At 36.3% G+C, this 20332-nt stretch overlaps 7 protein-coding genes across 7 annotated transcripts; 5 read left to right on the top strand and 2 right to left on the bottom strand.

The window, feature by feature from the left end:
* Positions 1 to 2795: 2795 nt before the first annotated feature.
* On the top strand, positions 2796 to 3467 carry Kpol_1058p19 (uncharacterized protein; the record flags this gene model as incomplete). Its single annotated transcript, XM_001645290.1, has 1 exon — positions 2796 to 3467. One exon carries the CDS (start codon positions 2796 to 2798, stop codon positions 3465 to 3467), a length of 672 nt encoding a protein of 223 aa, XP_001645340.1.
* Positions 3468 to 6061: 2594 nt separating this feature from the next.
* Positions 6062 to 7471, top strand: Kpol_1058p20 (serine hydroxymethyltransferase; the record flags this gene model as incomplete). The annotated part of the gene is made up of 1 exon (XM_001645291.1): positions 6062 to 7471. One exon carries the CDS (start codon positions 6062 to 6064, stop codon positions 7469 to 7471), a length of 1410 nt encoding a protein of 469 aa, XP_001645341.1.
* A 143-nt stretch (positions 7472 to 7614) lies between these two features.
* ERG3 (C-5 sterol desaturase) lies at positions 7615 to 8715 on the bottom strand (the record flags this gene model as incomplete). The annotated part of the gene is made up of 1 exon (XM_001645292.1): positions 7615 to 8715. The coding sequence occupies one exon, from the start codon at positions 8713 to 8715 to the stop codon at positions 7615 to 7617; it is 1101 nt and encodes a 366-aa protein (XP_001645342.1).
* Positions 8716 to 10022: 1307 nt separating this feature from the next.
* Positions 10023 to 11177, top strand: Kpol_1058p22 (pheromone mating factor receptor; the record flags this gene model as incomplete). Its single annotated transcript, XM_001645293.1, has 1 exon — positions 10023 to 11177. The coding sequence occupies one exon, from the start codon at positions 10023 to 10025 to the stop codon at positions 11175 to 11177; it is 1155 nt and encodes a 384-aa protein (XP_001645343.1).
* Positions 11178 to 11341: 164 nt separating this feature from the next.
* On the bottom strand, positions 11342 to 14362 carry BST1 (Bst1p; the record flags this gene model as incomplete). The annotated part of the gene is made up of 1 exon (XM_001645294.1): positions 11342 to 14362. The coding sequence occupies one exon, from the start codon at positions 14360 to 14362 to the stop codon at positions 11342 to 11344; it is 3021 nt and encodes a 1006-aa protein (XP_001645344.1).
* Positions 14363 to 15105: 743 nt separating this feature from the next.
* BUD27 (prefoldin-like protein) lies at positions 15106 to 17841 on the top strand (the record flags this gene model as incomplete). Its single annotated transcript, XM_001645295.1, has 1 exon — positions 15106 to 17841. One exon carries the CDS (start codon positions 15106 to 15108, stop codon positions 17839 to 17841), a length of 2736 nt encoding a protein of 911 aa, XP_001645345.1.
* Positions 17842 to 17989: 148 nt separating this feature from the next.
* Kpol_1058p25 (uncharacterized protein) lies at positions 17990 to 20166 on the top strand (the record flags this gene model as incomplete). The annotated part of the gene is made up of 2 exons (XM_001645296.1): positions 17990 to 18146; positions 18251 to 20166. The coding sequence occupies 2 exons, from the start codon at positions 17990 to 17992 to the stop codon at positions 20164 to 20166; spliced, it is 2073 nt and encodes a 690-aa protein (XP_001645346.1).
* Positions 20167 to 20332: the final 166 nt, after the last annotated feature.

The following is a 20332-nucleotide window of genomic DNA, read 5'->3' on the forward strand; positions in this document are numbered from 1 at the left end:
CTTGATAGACATAACATACTTCTATACGAATTTCGTAGAAATGGATTTAAACAGCGAAACTGTAAACCCAAATATATTCTTTTCTTTTTTTTGCGATTTTGATGCTAATAATAGCAAACCATAAAACGAGAAAAGAAATTACAAAAACATAAGTAAATTGAACATAGTTGGTCAAATTAACAGATGCAACTCTGTAATAGGAATACGGAGAATCCTTGGAAGAACAAAAAAGGCAACAAACATGTACTGAAATAAGCGTGAACTAGCAATGCTTGTCTTCAGATTACTGGTGAGAAAGCTAAGCTTCAACAACGAAAAAAGATTAGGAAAAACAGCAAAAATAAGAATTAAAAAAAAAAGGCAAGATAAAATTTCAAATAGAGGTATTCCGTAGGATTGCACGAATTAAAACAATCAATCAAACTTAGTAAGAACAATAATATATATTATCGTAGAGTATTATCTATAATAGGTAAGAAGGGGTAAAAGAAAATCGCTTCTTTTTGCTAAATTTATTTTTCCCTTTCCCTTTCCCTTTCCCATACTAAAACTATTACATATGTTCCCAAACGGGAAATTACATCTTCAGTGCAGCAGGGAAAAAACAGCCTGTATCATTACATTTTTGGGACATTACGATAAAGAGTTCTGTATCGGATATAATACACAGATTGGCGAAAATGTTAATATTACTTTTTCTGAATATTTGCCTTACAGCAAATTTTATTTTGGGAATAAGAATGAGATTGGGATCTTTTTCTCAAGGGCCCGAGAAACATGTGCAGTAATAGATTTCCCCTCTCGGATATCCCAGTTCCATCATGTTTTCCTTTCGGTCGTATAACAAGAAAGAATTGATAAATACAGTACCAAGAAAGAGAGCGCATCCCGGCAGAATCGGAAGACCCAAAAAGAAATATGAAATATTCGAAAAAGAATTGAGATAGAGAGAGAAAGCGAAAGAGCATATTTCCAGAAAGAGAAGTTTGCAAACGAGAGGGGAAACAGCTTTTTGACAAGCCAAGGCAATCTCACGTGTGCGCCCACAAATCAAGAAAGAACAGGAGGAAAAGAAAACCAGTACCAGTGTAGGAGAAAAAGACAAACCCACAAGAAACCGTGGTGGATCCATTTCGATTATCGATGTTCTTTTTCTGGAAAGACAAATAAACATAGCTAGCCAGCATAAATAGTTGGTCCGCGGATGTAATGGGGCCCTTTCACTATGTCATGAACATGTCCCGAAAAAGAAGAAAGTTCAATTAATTGGTTTGTTTTAGTACGGGTGATGTCATCGTTCGATTTTTTTGGGTTTTAGTTTTGTCTCTTGGGCAAGTATGCATTGATGTAATTTTTTACTGGGCTTCTCTTCCCTCCATGCCCCCTCAAGTTTCGGATTGACTCTATTTTTTCTGTATTTGCATATACAGCAGTTTATTACATTCCACTTTTCCCTCTTCCATTTTCCTTTTTCCATTTTCCATTTCTCGTTTTGTTGCTTTTACCTATTTTCCCTTCTTACGCCATTTACTGTCCCGATTCATCTTTGCCAACTCTATCACGGGAACGCGACTCTCGCTTTGTTTTTCTGCTTCTTCTACCAGATGACTGCCATCCCTTAGTTGAAAAATCCCTCGCGGTGGATTCGCAAGCGACGCACCTCAGGAATGTGTGTTTGGGCTTGAGAGAAAGAAGGCAGCACGTGCAGAGCATTGCATCCTGCTACACCGATACTTATTGACTTTCCGCTCGTTCCATTTCTTTTTGCGTGTTTCTTTTTGACTTTCTTCTGGGACAAACAAGACCAAACAGCACACAAGAAAAAATAGGTAATGCAAAATTTTCAGCATATTTACATGCGTGCATTTGTCTTTCCCACCATGCGGCATTGTCGGATGCCCCCTTGTTGCAGGAAGCTTAGATAAGAGAGTGTGGAAGCTACACCTTTACCCGTCTCGGTTCGGTCCGGTTCCCAGTGGGCCCGCCGTAGCGTTTCTTCCATGTCCAATAACCCAGCTAGGGGAAGAAGCGGTGAAGCGAAATCTTTTGTGTTTTCTTTTTTTGGGGATCTCCCTACAGCAAGTTTTGACCGGAGAAATGCCAAGCCCGTCTTGGCTCTTCCGTTTCCGAAGGACGCAGACCCTGACTGCCTGTCCCATCTTTCACTATGTTTCTTTTATGTTTTTTTTTTCTTAGTTTCTCTCCCTCTCGCCCTCTCTCTCTTTTGGTTACTCTCCCCTCTTTATATCTGGTCTATTCTCGTAGGCTTTCATTCGAGATGCTCAGCTCATTTTCCTCTCTCTCAGATATGAATCCTAACACCACAGATACAACTCCAAAGTTTTGCCAAATTAGTTTGGCTGTATTTCTGATTTTCATAGCTGTTGACAGTTCTCTCTATGCTTCTGTGTAATTCTATGCATGCCTGAACGCGATGGTGGGCTCCTGTATACAGAAAACTCTGCAGCGCAACCGATCAAATTAGTGCATTTCAGCTCGTCGACGTTGTCTCGAGCTGGAAAAAAAGCTGCCAGTCCCTGTTGAGATATAAATACTTGGGCTGTAACATGAAAATCTTTGGATAATTCATTGTGAAAGAGTTTTACCATTGATATTTTATAATTATATATATATATAGAGCCTATCTATCCAGTTAGAATTAGTTTTGTAGATCCTTTGCCTGTTAGAGACACCAAACTCAAAAGAAAAAAACATCAGGTTATCTTTTTTTTTTGCTAAGTGATCCACGATTAGAACCTTTCATAGATTTAGCATTTATACACACACTTTTAATTATGTCGATGCAAAACAAGACTGTCCGTAAGAGAGCTAAGACACCAGAAGAAAAAGAAAAGAAGCGTATTGAGCGTATTCTTCGTAATCGTCGAGCAGCTCAGGAGTCTCGTGAACGTAAGAAGTTGTATTTGCAACATGTTGAACGCAAGTTACAACTGCTGGAACAGTTGTTGTTTCGCGGCTCTGTCGATGTTGAACAAGCCTTTGGTGACCAACATTCCTTATCAGTACTAGAAGAGTACCGTAGATTGTGTGGCGATGCTACTTTGGGTGGCAGCGCTTCCTCTTCTGTTCTGGCTAACTCCGTATCTAGTTTTGATTCTTCTTTAGATACCTTGATAAACTCCAATGGCGGTGTTGCTACTGGAACTGCCGCTACCTCCACTGCAACCACACCAATCGATTCAGTGGTAATTAAGGCTTCTGATGAATCTTTGGTTCCATCTTCACAAACCTATGAGTTCAACCGTTTCGATGCCGAACCTCCAATTGTCGTTAAGCAGGAGCAAGAACAATATGTTACAGGTTTAATGTCAGAGTCCCACATGGTTACAGATGATTGGATTTGGCCATGGGACCAAACTGCTGCATTACTGTCGCCGGCTTCATCGGCTAGTAGCTTTTTGGGTGCTGGCACCGAACTATATCATGATTCACCTCTGACGCTATAATGTGACTCGAGGTCACATGTGTAATTTGTTCTATTTCTTTTGAACATGTTCAAAGCGTCCTTATGTTTTATAGATCGTGCAATAACGTGACCGGCTTTAGTCCGTTCCCGGTATTTTTTTAAATGGCAAGTTCACACCAGCACTTAGCCAATCCATTTTATATAGTCAGTCCAGCTCACTGGACAGCGGGGTGAGCCCCATGCATAGTAATATATTAATTAATTAATACATAGTTAATCGACATTTCTTCGAAAGGATATATATTTATCAAATTTCAGAACAGAGTTTTGTATTCCCTTTAAATTGAATGTTCATTAGATATATATCTGGGGCCGGTAGAGTTATCTCCGAGCCGTGCCTTAGAGTGCCAAGTCCATTGTGATGATCTAGAAATATCACTTGTTCAAGAAACTGTTACTGCATCTTTAACTTTAGATAATGCATCGAAAAGTCTTCACACCAATATCACGTGCCAAAGGACTGCATATTATACTTGAAGACGAATACATCCAGCAAGAAGCAAAAGGCCAGGGTCAGGTGACCCTGATGGATATCTTTATCCAACCTGTTTATGTTAACTGATACAATTGCTTACCCGTATTAGTTAAAACCGAACAATATCTTAAGTACTTGGATTAGCATTTCATCACACTTTAATGGCTCATTTTGTTGGCATTCCCACTTGTCTGTTGACAACTAAGAATACCAAAAAACTCCAGCCGAAACACAATCGAGATGACCTCAAGCAATATAAATCACGAAAACACTCAACGTCGCAATTCGAAAGTTTATTTGACATCAAGGTTTGAATTCAAAGCCAGAAAAGGAAACAATGAAATCAAAATAAAAATTTGTATACCTTATTTAGCATGATACTCTATTACCATACACCTGAGACTGCAATGCGAGGTGAAAACTCAATTAGCCTAAGTGGATACAATGAATTGTGCAGTATTCATCTCAGATACCGTGAAGAATAAACAACAAACAGCATACAGTCAACACCTCTATCAGATTACTTACGATGGCTGGCTATTTATCCAACAGAAATAAAACATTCTCCATATGGTATCAAAATACCTGACAGTTAAAGTATACCATACTACTTTCATTGCACAACTAGGTACACATCGTAGATCATTGCAAAGTTAAAGGGACGTCAACTTTAACATCCCTACAAAATACCTCTTCAGGATACGATTCCTGTAGAGATACATGCTTCTACCTTTTTGGTAATTCAACGTGTCTTCTAAACGGTTTGCTGCAAATGATGCAACAACTGCATACCAGATTATGAATCTCGAATAGAGTAAGATTGTCTATTTTAAGAAAACATCTGATTCCGTGAATCTAGTCAATTCTAGCCCTGAGAGAAACTTTGTTATTTATAGATTCTGGTAACCAATCAATAGCTAGACTGGTGTTACTTTGGTTCTATTAATTTGCCCCGAAGGTGTACACTATCTTGAAGTATCTTCAAAACAAGAGCTGAAACACCTATATGTTACAAAAGTTTATCAATTCTGTATATCAATCTTTGATCATAAATCTTTGATCACCGATTTCAGGTTTAAAATACAAACTATTAAAATACAAGCAAACTAAAGTCATCTCACAAGTTTTTTCAGTGACCTTACTTTGCAATTCTCCAATTCTTCAACTTAACCAAAGACTTACTCTACCGTCATCAACTTAAAGAATACCTTACATTGGGGATATCTCCAACCTTGAACTTAGGCAAATCCAACAGTACTTAAACCACCTTCCAAGTCCACATAATCATCTTACTTGCCATACCCTCATAAATCTTATTAACAAGGATAGAGCTCATCTTGTGCAATTATAGAGCAATATCGATTGATCCTATTAAAACTGCTAATTTGGCAAGAGCAAGACCAATATCTATCAAGAAGCAATCTATAAGCACACAATCTAACAATAACTCCAACTATTGCTAAGAGCCAAACGTTCAAATTGGATCCTGTCTGGTTCACATGCTGTTTTACCTATAATAGTAGTTAAATGAATCAATATAGCTTCAGTTAGATGATGGCAACAGTAATGATATGCAATGATATGACATGGTTCTCTAAGTTAATGACCCTTCCTTCACCATGAGAATAAAATAAAGTGAGATGGCATAGCATAAGAGAGAAACTTGACAACACAACGTGAGATGACTTCAACATGTTGTTCAAGAAGAGTGAGAATGATGTGTATTAACTAACACTGATGATGTTAAAGAGTTATCATTACCAACATTGTCTAAACTCAACTGACCCTGTTCATTTCTAGAGTCAAGAAGCTATAAAGGTCTTTTAATATCGTTTCAGAGTCACATTATGCAGTCAGATGTCAAACAGAATGGTTTTGATAATTTGATACGCTTGAACCGAACCAACTTTACAATACAGAAATAATATTCAAGATAAACCTCACCATGACTCTGTTGATAGGCCCCCAAATGGTATAAAAAGGAGGTATCATTTCTGGAGAGTGATGGAATAGCAGTTTCTCAATTAGTGTTTTTACAATCTACAGTGTGCAGTTGACCAGATCATCATCGATCACCCAATTTAAAACTCTTTAGAACAATGCCTTACGCTTTATCTGATTCCCATAAGTTAATGTTACAATCTCACTTACGTGAGACTGATCCTGAATTGGAATCTATTGTTAAAGATGAAATTGACAGACAACAGCATTTCATTGATTTGATTGCTTCTGAAAATTTCACTTCAACTTCAGTTTTCGATGCTTTAGGAACTCCATTATCTAACAAGTACTCTGAAGGTTATCCAGGTGCTCGTTATTATGGTGGTAATGAACACATTGATCGTATTGAGTTGTTATGTCAACAAAGAGCATTAGAGGCTTTCCATTTGACTTCAGATCGTTGGGGTGTCAATGTTCAACCATTATCTGGTTCACCTGCTAATTTGGAAGTGTACCAAGCTTTGATGAAGCCACACGATAGATTGATGGGTTTATATTTACCAGATGGTGGCCATTTGTCTCATGGTTATGCTACTGAGCATAGATCTATTTCTGCTGTTTCTACATACTTCGAATCATTCCCATACAGAGTTGACCCTGAAACTGGTATTATTGATTACGAAACTTTAGAAAAGAATGCTATCTTGTATAGACCAAAGATTTTGGTTGCTGGTACTTCTGCCTACTGTCGTTTAATTGACTACAAGAGAATGAGAGAGATTGCTGACAAGTGTGGTGCTTACTTGATGGTAGACATGGCCCACATTTCAGGTTTAATTGCTGCTGGTGTCATTCCATCTCCATTCGAATACGCTGATATCGTTACCACTACTACTCACAAATCTTTAAGAGGTCCTCGTGGTGCTATGATCTTTTTCAGAAGAGGTATTAGATCTATTAACCAAAAGACTGGCAAAGAAGTTCCATACGACTTGGAAAACAGAATCAACTTCTCTGTCTTCCCAGGTCACCAAGGTGGTCCACATAACCATACCATTGCTGCTTTGGCTACTGCCCTAAAGCAAGCTGCTTCTCCAGAATTTAAGGAATATCAATTACAAGTCTTGAAAAATGCAAAATCTATGGAAGAAGAATTCAAGAAGTTGGGTTACAGATTGGTTTCGGATGGTACTGACTCTCATATGGTCTTGGTTTCCCTAAGAGAGCAAGGTGTTGATGGTGCTCGTGTCGAATATGTCTGTGAAAAGATTAATATTGCTTTGAACAAGAACTCTATCCCAGGTGACAAGTCTGCCCTTGTTCCAGGTGGTATTCGTGTTGGTGCTCCAGCTATGTCTACTAGAGGTATGGGTGAACAAGATTTCAAGAGAATTGTCGATTACATTGACAAAACTGTCCAATTTGCTAGAAACATTCAACAGTCTTTACCAAAGGATGCTAACAAATTAAAGGACTTCAAGGCCAAGGTTGATGAAAGCAGTGCTGACTTAGCTTCATTGAAACAAGATATATATAACTGGACAGCTGAATTCCCATTGCCAGTTTAATTAACTTAATATAGTATGTATGTATACTGTGTAGATTAATGTCATTTTATAAACATAATGTTTCATGTATAAAGAATATTTATATGAAAAGCCTTTTCTAGCTTCTGAGATTTTACAGAGTAGTTATTCCCCATGGGAGCATTTTAGTTATTCTTCTTTTCAGAAGCATTATTATCAGAATTATACTCTCTTTCATCATCACCTTCAACTTCTTTTTGCATTGCGTCAACTCTCTTCAATTGTTCCTCAATAGATTTCTTGTCCTTCATCATATCTGGATCGAATAATTCATCTTCAGGTCTTCTGTATGAGCCACCCAATCTATCCCACAAAGTAGTGAATTGACCGTAGTTATAGTTGAAGTACAAATGATGAACAGTGTGACAAGCAGTACCATTAACATAAGGATTGTTGTACATGTGGTTGGCATCATGGATCATGATGGTCCAGAAGTTAACGAAAGTGAACAAGAACAAGTACAGATACTTGTTTAATGGCATCAATAATGGGTAGATATGGTAAGGCAAAGATTGGATGTAACCATCGACAGGATGGAACGCATGTGAGGCAAAAGGAGTACAGACCAACCATTTGTGGTGTGGTTTGTGCAAAGCCTTGTAAACTCTTGGCCAATGCAACCATCTGTGTGCTAAATAGACACCACAATCAGTGAATAGAATGAACAATACTATTTCACCGAATATTTGACGTAACCCATTCTTTTCAAAATCCACAACGGTGTACAACTTTGAGTGACCTTTCAACTCAAAAGAGAAACAGAAACTAGTCAAGAAGGACATCCAAGGGATAGAAGAAGTAGCCAATTTAATCTCTAACATCATTTGATTTTTCAAATAACGAGGATGATTAAATACAGACCTATCAAAAATAAACAAATAACTGAAATAGGCCACGGAAAAGTACAAAAGCCATCCAAAGACAGTAACAATCATCCACACAGATAGAAACTCCCTCAACATGTTACTACGTGGTAACAAAGATTGGAAACTAGTCATAGTCATATCAGTCAAATATGGTGTATAACCGTATACCTCACTACAAACCCTTGATTCACGATTGGAATTCAAATGATCCAACAACATAGTAGCATTGGCCATACCTGAGTTCAAATTGAACTTGTTCATCAACTCAACTGGCACATACGAAGCCAAGGAAGTAGGCAATACTTTTGCGTAAACGTGATCCAATAAAAACGTATCAGCAACCTCTAAAATCAAATCCATCTCACTTCAAAACCTCGGGAAAACGAACCAAATCAAAAATCAAAACCAATGCAACACCTTAAAAGCAAAACTAAGACACCTAATTAGCAACTGTATGTCTCTTGGCCAACTCTTGTCTTGCTGAATAAACTTGATGTTTGATTACTATTCGATATCTTTTTATATCATTAATTCCGCGATGAGCTCAAATTGGACCTATTTTGAATATATTGAAAAATTTGACACATTTATAATAGCAATGAGCCATTGACATTGGCCAGACTCAAGCTAAAGTGTGTATGTTAAAAGGGACATTTACAAGTTGATGATGATCATTTGTGTCGTGGGTCTCTAGTGTTTGTTTTTTCGTTTTGATTAGATGATGGGATCAAGGTTTATTTTGACCTGAATCGTCAGCAAGAGCCAAGGCAAGACAATTGTGAATTCTTGAATTCATTATATAATGAAAGGATGGCCAGGAATGAGGTGGTATAGTATGTTGAATAGACTTCCTCTGGACAAGAAAGAGAGTGAAAGAGACGTTGATTTCTGAAATGTATGTGTGTGTGAGCCAGATACAGAGAAGAGAGTAACTCTGTTTTTTTTTTACTGGTACGAGAAGAACAATATCCCACAATATAGTGTCTTGAGTTTCTGCATTCATGATGGAGAGACTGGGGGAAGAGAGGACATGGATTAGAATGGGAAGGATTTGAAAGTTGAACATTTCCCATCGTTTGGCTTTGCGAGAACGAGGGGCCAAGACTAAATTACCCACTTTAGGAACGTCTGAAATGGATTGTAGGTAATTATGCTTAATTCTTAATCTTAAACGGGATGGTGTGGGCAATCCGGCCAACTCACCTCTGCTATTCGAACTACAGGAGACCACTTGGCGGAGGCCCATTCAACTCTGAGTTACTTTTACAGCTGTCCAGGTATTTTCGAATCCTTCGAACGATGTCCCAATGTGGTAATTACGAGAGCTCTTGCCTAGAGATCTACGCAGGAGTATCGAAAGTGAAAAAGTTTTAACTATTGTAAATGTCGAAGCAATGCCAATGGAAGGTATTTGAGGTTCAGTAAACAAACCAATAGGCCCAGTGGTGAGTTGAGTTGGTGGACCATTTGAATTGAGCGTTTGCTTTCGAGATAATGAATTATTCGTTTTGTTTTTTCCATTAATAACAATCCATCAATGCTCATCGATCGAGAGGGAGAGGGTATATAATACGAGAGTGATGAAATTTTGAAATATTTGAGAACTAAAGTATGCTCACCAAGAGTTCAGGTTTGCTCCAGGAATATCGAGAACAACCTAAGAACATATGAGTTCCCAATCACACCCACCGCTAATCGATTTATTTTACGATTCCAGTTATGACCCTGGTGAAAGTTTAATTTATTACACATCCATCTATGGTAATAATACATACATAACTTTTGATGAACTCCAGACGATAGTGAACAAGAAGGTCACACAAGGTATCTTATTTGGTGTCAGATGTGGTGCTGCTTTCCTGATGTTGGTAGCAATGTGGTTGATTTCCAAAAATAAAAGATCTAGAATTTTCATTACCAACCAATGTTGTCTGGTCTTCATGATAATGCATTCTGGTCTTTATTTTAGGTACCTGCTTTCAAGGTACGGTTCAGTTACTTTCATTCTAACAGGGTTCCAACAACTGCTTACAAGAAATGACATTCATATTTATGGAGCTACTGATTTTATCCAAGTAGCTTTGGTAGCTTGCATAGAATTATCTCTTATTTTCCAAATAAAAGTGATATTCGCTGGTACAAACTATGGTAAGTTGGCTAATTATTTCATCACTCTAGGTTCATTATTGGGTTTAGCCACCTTTGGTATGTACATGCTTACTGCTATTAACGGTACAATAAAATTATACAATAACGAATATGACCCAAACCAAAGGAAATACTTTAACATTTCTACAATATTGCTTGCATCATCAATTAATATGCTAACGCTGATACTTATATTGAAGCTGGTGGCAGCAATTAGAACAAGACGTTACTTAGGTTTGAAGCAATTCGATAGTTTTCACATCCTATTAATCATGTCGACTCAAACATTAATAATTCCTTCTATCTTATTTATTCTATCATACAGTTTGAGAGAGGATATGCATACTGATCAATTAATAATCATCGGAAATCTGATCGTGGTATTGTCATTACCATTGTCCTCAATGTGGGCTTCGTCTCTAAACAATTCAAGTAAACCTACATCTTTGAATACTGATTTCTCAGGGCCAAAATCAAGTGAAGAAGGGACAGCAATAAGTTTGCTATCACAAAACATGGAACCATCAATAGTCACTAAATATACAAGAAGATCACCTGGGTTATACCCAGTAAGCGTGGGTACACCAATTGAAAAAGAAGCATCATACACTCTTTTTGAAGCTACTGACATTGATTTTGAAAGCAGTAGTAACGATATCACAAGGACTTCATAGGTATATAACATAATAAGTAAAAAACAACTAATATATTAATATTTCAGAAACAATAATTTTATGCGAGGGAAATTATATTTTAATACAAGGATATAAACATTATATACACTACATATACATTTATTATCATCATCATCCTAATGTCGTTTTAATTAATAATGACTTTAAATAGAATGTAGTGATCCAAAATAAAGCCATGCACAGATAAAATTTACAATATAATGTATCCAATACATATTTCTGATACCATAAATTAAACTGAAAAGACTCAGATACAGCAATAGACCAACCACTGCTCCACCATCATAAATACGATTACTTTTGAATTTTGGAATATTAAATGTAGAGTTTAAACCAACTAGAAGTATCATAGGTATTATTGCCATAATATTATGATGTGATCTGAATGGAGTTTCCCATCTAATTGCTACATTATGCATGAATACAACTACAACTGGGGCATTAATCATGGTGACAAAAATAAATACGAATAGCAAACTTAAATTGTAGTTACGGATATTAGAAACACCTACAACTGTATCTGGAATAAATAGAATAGAACGAACCCATGTTGCAATTTGTATAATAAATATGATAACAAATGTTAATTGATAAGGGATATAGAATAACGTCAAAATCAGCAGGAAGAAAGAAGTGGTAAACCTCTTCCTATCAAATTTCAATGGTTTTGCTGATATTTTAGAAGTAAGATAATTCTTTAAAATCGTATTCCTAATCAATTTCAATAACTTTTCTATTGTACCGAAAATGTCAAATAGTAAGGTCAGGACACCAACAGTCATTATGAAAAAAAATGGACCTAATATTGAAAGTGAGACCGATCTTAATCCCAAATAGTATGGATTATTATCAATATGATTACCATATACTAAAGTTGGACTGTTCAATCCAATCGGATCAATAGCATATAATAACATTTGAAAATACCTATTATTACAGATAGGATTCAATACAATTAGGAACAGTATTATTGGTAATCCGAATTTTTGGATCAAATGGCCTGTAGCAGTCTTTAGATCCATGTAAGTGGAAGTTTTGTTATACCAATAAAACTGGTAAGCCATTGACAATGCTAAAATGAATACAGGAAAAGAACCTACTGCTAATCTATATCTCAAAAACAATCTTTTAAGAGTCATTAACCAGTTTATCCTCATCGCAAAAATTAATTCTGTATTAGGTGGGACAAACACTTCTAAGTTCAATGATCTTGGATGTGTTTCCTGGTATGGAACAAATGGTGCAATACTATGCATAGATATATCAACATCATGGTCAAATATCTCTGCGTGCCACTTTGTTTCATACGGTTCTTCAATCCATTGTCGAATAAATGGCTTAAAAAGAATATTTTCATGATTACCAGAAACCAATTTTGCTCTAATTCTATAGGATACTAATGAATCCCATAATGGAAAATTGATTATATATGAATTGGAATCCATTTTAGAGCCGAAACTAGCAGAATAGAATAATGATTTCAATAACGATGGGGAGTCATAACTCATAACTGGTTTCTGTTGAACCTTAGCAGAAATAAATTCTCTTGAATCCAAGTCTCTCGTTGGTAATACTATCAGGACCTTAGTAAACTCAGAATTCTTAGAGAAGTTCCACTTAAAGATTCTATATTCATTAACATTTTCTTCAGAATCTGGATCTGTATATTCAGTTGGTGCACGAACTAAAAGTTCTGTAGCTTTCATACAATTCAAATATTTCTTGGAATCTTCATCAGTTTCTGGGGTGGATTCCTTACACATGTATAATTCCAGATCTTCGATAGTTGATATCATAGAAAAAAACTTGGAAGTTTCTCCCTCAGAAGGTTTTTCAAACAGGATATAATTTGTTGTTGCAATAGCTTCTGGACCTCTAAGCTCAATTGAGTTACCACTCGACGGTTTGATTGCATTTCTTAGTTCTGACTCCTCAAATTTCTTAAAATCAACTGAGGCCCTCTCTAAATTCTGCAAAGCATTACGCTGATTTTCTAAGCCAGATAATAAATATTTTCTAGATATATACATTCGTTCTTGCAATGACTTGACCTTTGTTGGAGAATTGACATCAGTTATTTCTAGTAAAATCCTGGCCATGACTCTTCTCAACTGATCACACCATACAATAGCCAAATGATCTATTGGTGACCAAACTCCAGGTATAGTTGTTGTATAAGTAGTGAAACCATTTCCTTCTGGCAGAAAGTCCTCAACGGTTGTATAGTCAGAAGGTAAAACAGTGTCAAGAATAGAGCCAGTGATAGATATCAAAGAAACATTTTTGGAAAAGTTTGAACCATTGTCTTCGAATTGAGATTTCCAAAAATCGTTAGTTCTTTGATAAACTTTCAGAATATCACCATCGAACGTCACAGGAGCTGCAGCATGAGGTGATGATAAAGTGAATACTGTGTTAATTGAACCTTCGATGTAATTCTGCAAAGTTGGCATTACTCTTGCAACGATACCACCCATAGAATGTCCCACTATTACCACTGACTCTGGCTTAGGACCAGAATAACCCTGAGCCTGTTCATACAGGGATAGAATATAACGAATAGCATCATTCAAATATTCAGCTTGATCCAACATGGTTCTACCATGCAGGGCAGTAAAGTCCTCATTAAAGTCAGCAGAGAAGAAATCTAAATTCTTGACGTCTTTATTATCAATAGTATCCAGTCCTTCAAAATACAAATTACTGCAAGCAGCTGCAATAGATCTAACTTGCTTGTAACTACCAGCATTTCCAGGAATAAACAAAACAGGTATACCATCTAGCTGGATTTCATTACCATCTATCGGGACCCTATCCTTACCTTGCTCCCTGTACAGGAACAGATGGTATTTCTTGGCCAACCTGTTATACCTCTCGTCAAACCCATCGATACTTGCATAGGAAGGATACATATATATAGGTCTACACTGAGGTGAATCAGCTCCTCTAAAGGGTGTCATCACAGTCACCAACGTTGTGATCACAACGAATAAAATTCCCACAAACGATACCAACCTGAATTTCCTGGCACCTCTCATCTTGGGAACAACGGAAACTATATCGAGATCACTGTCAAGTACACTGACACCTTGAGTCAGTAGTTGCTCCTCGCCAACCAACCCACCAGATCTATCCAACGATTCAATACCTCTCCCACTTACCATGAAACCTGGAAACGGAAAAGGGATCTTAATAACAAACAATGAAACCACCAAATATAATCCACTTCTATCCACAAGTTCAAAGGAAATATACAGATTAATACACTCTCCTAGTACCAACAACACAATCCTTACAGATCAATACCTCTTTTTAAAACCTTCCTTCAAGTATCGATGAGCTGTAAAGGTAAACTTCTTCAAATAATTTTTCACTCTTTTAAATTGAAAAATTGCCAAAGTCAGAGAATATAAAAACTTATACACCAAACAAACGACACTTCCTTTACAAAATAACAGTACAATCTGTCTCCATTACAAAGTCAAGTCCTCCCTCTCCTCCTACCAATAAGTTTCAAGAATATTAACCAAATTTTTTCAGTCTTAAATGACCTTTAATGGATAACAAAACTTCACATTCTGCGGTTTTACCCCTGATACAAGACATCCAGAAACGAAATAAAATTGAATCTACACAAGCTAAACATCTACAATCCAGTCCCACACTCAGTTTCTGGCGAATCGCATTGGATCATACCAATAACTGCATATTTGTCCTGTTTTAAAAGTGTTGATATTTATTAAATCCTTTAAGTATGCTGATTTCTAATGAAAAATTAATAGTGAAAAAAAATATATCAGCGATGAGGTTGAAAAAGTTTCAAAGGTTTAGAAGTTGATAAGGATGGTTTTATTAGGATTTAGAGGTTTGAAAGGTATCCCAAGTGGCTAAGAGGAATTATTTAGGTATGAGTGAAGTAAGTTCTGAGTTGAGAGGTTTTTTGGAGAGTGTTCCTAGGACAATTAGAAGTTTGGAAGAGAAGAGGGCCTTTCTGGAAGACCAAAAAGGACATTATTTGGAGGTTAGAGACAAAGTTGTGTCTCATGGTGGTGATTCAGGTGATAGTTCAGATGGTACTGCTTCTGGTGGTATGGTTTTTGGAGAGGTTATAATTGGGGAGAGCAAGCTTTTTCTGAATATTGGGTATGAGTACTACGTTGAAAAAAGTCGAGAAGAGATCTTGATATTCTTGGATGAGAAGTTAAAGTTGATGGAGGAGGCTATGGTTCAGTTTGACGGCAAGATTGCTGAGTCAAAACAGACTTTGAGCAATTTGGAGCTGTTTGTGAAGAGTTCTGAAGGGATGGGCGGTGAGAATTCTGAAGAGATGGATTACAGCGATGGATTCCAACCGATGGAAATCAGAGAAGAATTAGACGAGGATGGGAATGTCATCAGTAGTTCTGTAACACCTACTAATAAGAATGGTAGTTCTGGTTTAGATTTGGATGGAGAAACAGGATCAGGAACAACAGAGGCAGAAGCAGAAGCAGAAGAAGCAGCAAAAACAGAAGTGATCTCAGAGTCAGGCCCGTCATTTGAAGATACTTTAAGAGGGAAGTTGACTAAGGAAGTGAATGAAGTTCCCAACATTGATGCAGATAATCAAGATAATATGGACAGAAAACAATCCAAATTTAACCAAAATATGGATTCTAGTGATATGTACACCTTTGCTGACCTTGTTGAACAGATGGATGAACAGGACGAGTTGGATAATGGTGTGGTGAATAGTGACGATATAACTTATGATTATGATGCATTTGAAAACGAAAAGTACTATTACTCTGACGATGAAGATGAAGATGACGACGACGACGATCTTGATAATACCACCGGATACTCTATGATTCCTGGGTTTGCAGCACAATCCTCCTTTATGGCACAAATCAATAAACTAAGAGCTGAAAATGCTTCAATAGAGCCTGAGAAGTCTGAACAAGAAGCACAGGAAGCATCAAAAACTCAAGAAAGCAAAGCCAAGTCGATTCTAAAATCAGGAAAGAAAGGCAAGAAAAAAGCAAAGAAGTCAGTTGGGTTTGCCGCATCTCTGGACATACATGAAGTTGAAAACATGAAAGAAGAGACAAAAAAGAATACACATAACTTTCCAAGATACCAAGGTGCTATGTCTGGAGCAGACTTTGAAGATAATGAGCCATTGACAAAGGAAGAGTTCGATAGTGAGTTGTTTGCAAAGATGATAGGTGTATTAGGCCCAGATGAAATACATGACAAATATCTAAATGAGATTGCAGAAGAATATAAAAAAGAAGAAGAGGAGGCACAAGCAAAGAGAAAGAACAGGGTATCCAGATTTAAATTGGGCAGGAAATCAGTCCATAAAGATGATTTGGCTAAGGAAGATGTCATCGAGAAGGGAATAAGTGCAGTAAATGACATTGTTGAAAAGGAACCAGATTCCAAGTTAAATGTAGACAATAAGATTGTTACAGGTAAAAAGAAGTTATCTTCTTTCAGATCAAGAAATATTAATAAAAGCAAGAATATTATGCCAGATATTGTTGAAAAAGAAAATATTATAACTGAAATAAAAGAGAATGAGGGGTCTATAATCTCTGATATTGTGGATAAGGAGTTTCCAGCCGTTTCTGATATAGTTGAGCGAGAAGAACCTGTTTCTGATATAGTTGAGAAAGAGATTCCTGTCGTATCAGATATAGTTGAGAAAGAGGTTCCTGTCGTATCAGATATTATAGAGAAGGATGTATCACTAACGATCTCTGACGGAGCCATCAAGAAAGAACCCAGACAATTTGGTAATAAAAAAGACAAGAGACGAAATGCTGGCAGTAAAACAGAAAACCAATCATATGCTGAAACCATCCTTGAAACAGCAGGAGTTCCAAAAGTTCATGGTAACAAAACTGAGAAAACTAAAAACACCAATCCAAATAAATACTTATCCAAGAGTATGAATTCGTTGAGCAAGCCAAGAGTCAAATCTAACAAGCCAGTTCTTTCAAAAGAAATCAAAGAATACCTAAAAAACTCTGATGATATAGAAGATCCCAAAGAACAGTCAGAAATCGAACAACACGACAATTCAAAGTCTTTCCCAAAGGAAATTGCAGATGCAATTAAAGATACAGAGAAAAAAGACATTAAAATACCATCCGTTGACTTTTCTGCATTGTCAGAAGATATGAATGCAATGGCTAAAGCATACTCCTTGGGTCTTTATGATGATGATCTAGAAGATGATCCAGGAATGTTAGTAGAAAAACTCGAGGACTTCAAAGAATACAACGACCAAGTAAATGAACTAAAAGAAGAAATAGAAAACTTCAGAATCGATAACCCTATGAAATATGAAAACGATAACGAATCTGAAAGTGATTCAAATGAAATAATGACTGAAATTGTAGAAAACAATATCCCAGATAACTACAACGAAACAAACGACGAAATAATTAATGATTACGGCCTAAACCAAGATAAACTAAATGAATCTGTAGCAATGGAATATCACCGTGTTAAAAGTTATATGACTTCTAAATTATCAGATATGTCAATTGATTACAGTGACGAAAGCAAAGGTATCGAGCCAATCGATGAACTTGGTAACCCAATCAAGCAGAGCAGATTCAAATCAAATAGGCTAAGCTTAAACCAAAAATAGATAGAAATACTGTACATATCAAGATTATATACTTAATGTTATCGATTGTAGCATCTTAGAAATGGATTGTCTGTTTTGTTTCTTGTTAACGTCTTTAATTAAGGCTCTTTGTGTACAATTCAATAGTTAATGGTCCCAAACCTATTTGATGAAAGACACTCGAAATCGTTATGATTTAACTAAAACTATTAATAGACATAACACTGTCATTAGTTTAAGAGATCTGAATCTTGATGGACTTGTCACAGGTGATAAAATGACATTAACCAATCAAGATGATAGTGATAAGATGGTCATTTTGGTCAGTATGTAATGAATATTAAAAATATTAGATATATTCCGTCAAGCTACGACGACGATATCAATTCAAATTACTAACAACTTATATACGAAACTACTTTCAATTCAGTTGGAGAGACACCCTCATTGAATCTTTTGGCATGGAGATTGAGTGTCGAGGATACGTTTGTCATCCTTATCTCAAGCTATGTTTCTAAGGATGGATTTATTATCTGGTGCGATGAAGAAAATATTGGTTACAAATACACACCAGATAGCTATTTCGAATCAATTAACGATTTTATTAGTCATCATAGTATCGAAGATTCAAACTCTAGGGTGACTATAGATATATTGATCGTGTCAGGAATGTCTCCTCCTTTGCTTCAAAGAAACGTCAGTAAATTGAAACCGTTTATCACCAAGAAAACCACAGTGTTAGTATCATCAGATTTCGGTTGTGAATTAGAACCTGTCGTAATTAATATATTTGAAGGAACTGTAAAGTTCGTTTACTCTATATTAACTGATATAAAATTTAAAAGTTTTGCAAAGGGTATGATTACCTTATTGAATGTTGGTGCTTATGATATATATATAGGACTTTCTTACCAAAAGAATAATTACAATGAAAATAAGCTAGTTACAAGAAATGTTATTGAAGGACTGACTGAATTAGAATTCATTGATAATGAACCTGTCTTTGAAAGCATGGTTTCAAAGCTGAGAAAAACAGACTGGTTGACAGTTGACATTATATCTGATTGTCAATCGATGGCCAATATCGTTTGGGATACAATAATACCAAAAATTGCATTAACAGTATTATCTTGTGTATTTAAACAGTATGATATTACAAATGTGCTACAGAATCCTTCAATCGAGGGTATATACAATGATTTAGTCAAAGAATTGTCTTTAATACGCCTATTCTCATTAAACAAATGCAAAACATCTGGGTCATCCAGGTTTGCATCTCCATCACCAACACCGATCCCAAAGAGCGAGACTCTATATCAGAACTTTATCGAAAACGAAATGAAATACAACCGCAACGACCCCAATTACACATGGTTACCATTTGAAGCATATTGTTTCTATCACAGAATAGATTACCCATCACAGTTGCTTCTACAACAACCACTGGACTTAGCTAGACGTCATAATATTCAGTGTCCAAACCTAAATTACCTACATGAGCTATATTCGAGAATAATTTCCTTTCAGAAAAGTGATACAAATAGAAGAAAGCCCGGATATCAGAGTCAGTCACCAGCATCTGCTATAGAGACAAATATTAATAGATGCTCATTAGATGTCATTGAAGAAGAGTCCGAAAGCATACACCAAATAGAATTCATGGAATTAAATTCAAATAGTGCATCAACAAATGGGGAGTCTATGGATTCCGATCTAGAGCAACTAATTATTGAACACCATCTCTCAGGAATTAATCCAATACAATCCAAACGGAAACTCTGGACAAAGGTAAAGAGAAGGAAACCTATCATTAAATATCCTTCGACATTAAGAGATTCAATTCATTTCGTTGGAAGTGAATTAGAATATCTTCAATCACAGCTCATAAAAGAAACTCCTCCTTCTGTAAAAAAATATTCGAATAATAAAACTAGAAATTTTGAATGTAGTTCTCCACAAGCAAAAACTCCGTATCATAACCATTTTGAATGCAAACTTCGGGATAACCTAGACAGCATTACAAAGGAATATAAACAGATCTTGGAAAGAATATACCTATTGAACGATGGGAGAAACTTTATGGACACAAATGCAACGAAACAACAATTTGTCACGCTAGAACTCGATCTTTGGAAGTTAAAGTATCAATGCACCTCATACAGAGAGCAGATATTCAATCCTATATCACCACAACTTGAAGAGGATTATATTCTCCCCCAGGTACTCTCTGATGACCGCTTCCAAATTAGAGAGTCTCTTAATTTCACGACCGATAGGTATGCAGATAATGATTGTTTGGTGACATTTTATGAAAAACTAGACAGTGCTAAACCGCACACCAAATAAACTACTATCTGTTCTAATTTAGTAAAGTTCACCTACATAACATACTACCTTCTAGAAATATAGGTGTTTAGTTTTAGAAGGAATAAAATTTCCTGGATATCCAAACAAATGTTCAAACACATCTGATGCGGATTCCCTTGTATTTGACCATTTCAGCAGACTTTAT

Source organism: Vanderwaltozyma polyspora, genomic scaffold, assembly GCF_000150035.1.
Source record: "Vanderwaltozyma polyspora DSM 70294 KpolScaffold1058 genomic scaffold, whole genome shotgun sequence".
Classification (NCBI taxonomy): domain Eukaryota; kingdom Fungi; phylum Ascomycota; class Saccharomycetes; order Saccharomycetales; family Saccharomycetaceae; genus Vanderwaltozyma; species Vanderwaltozyma polyspora.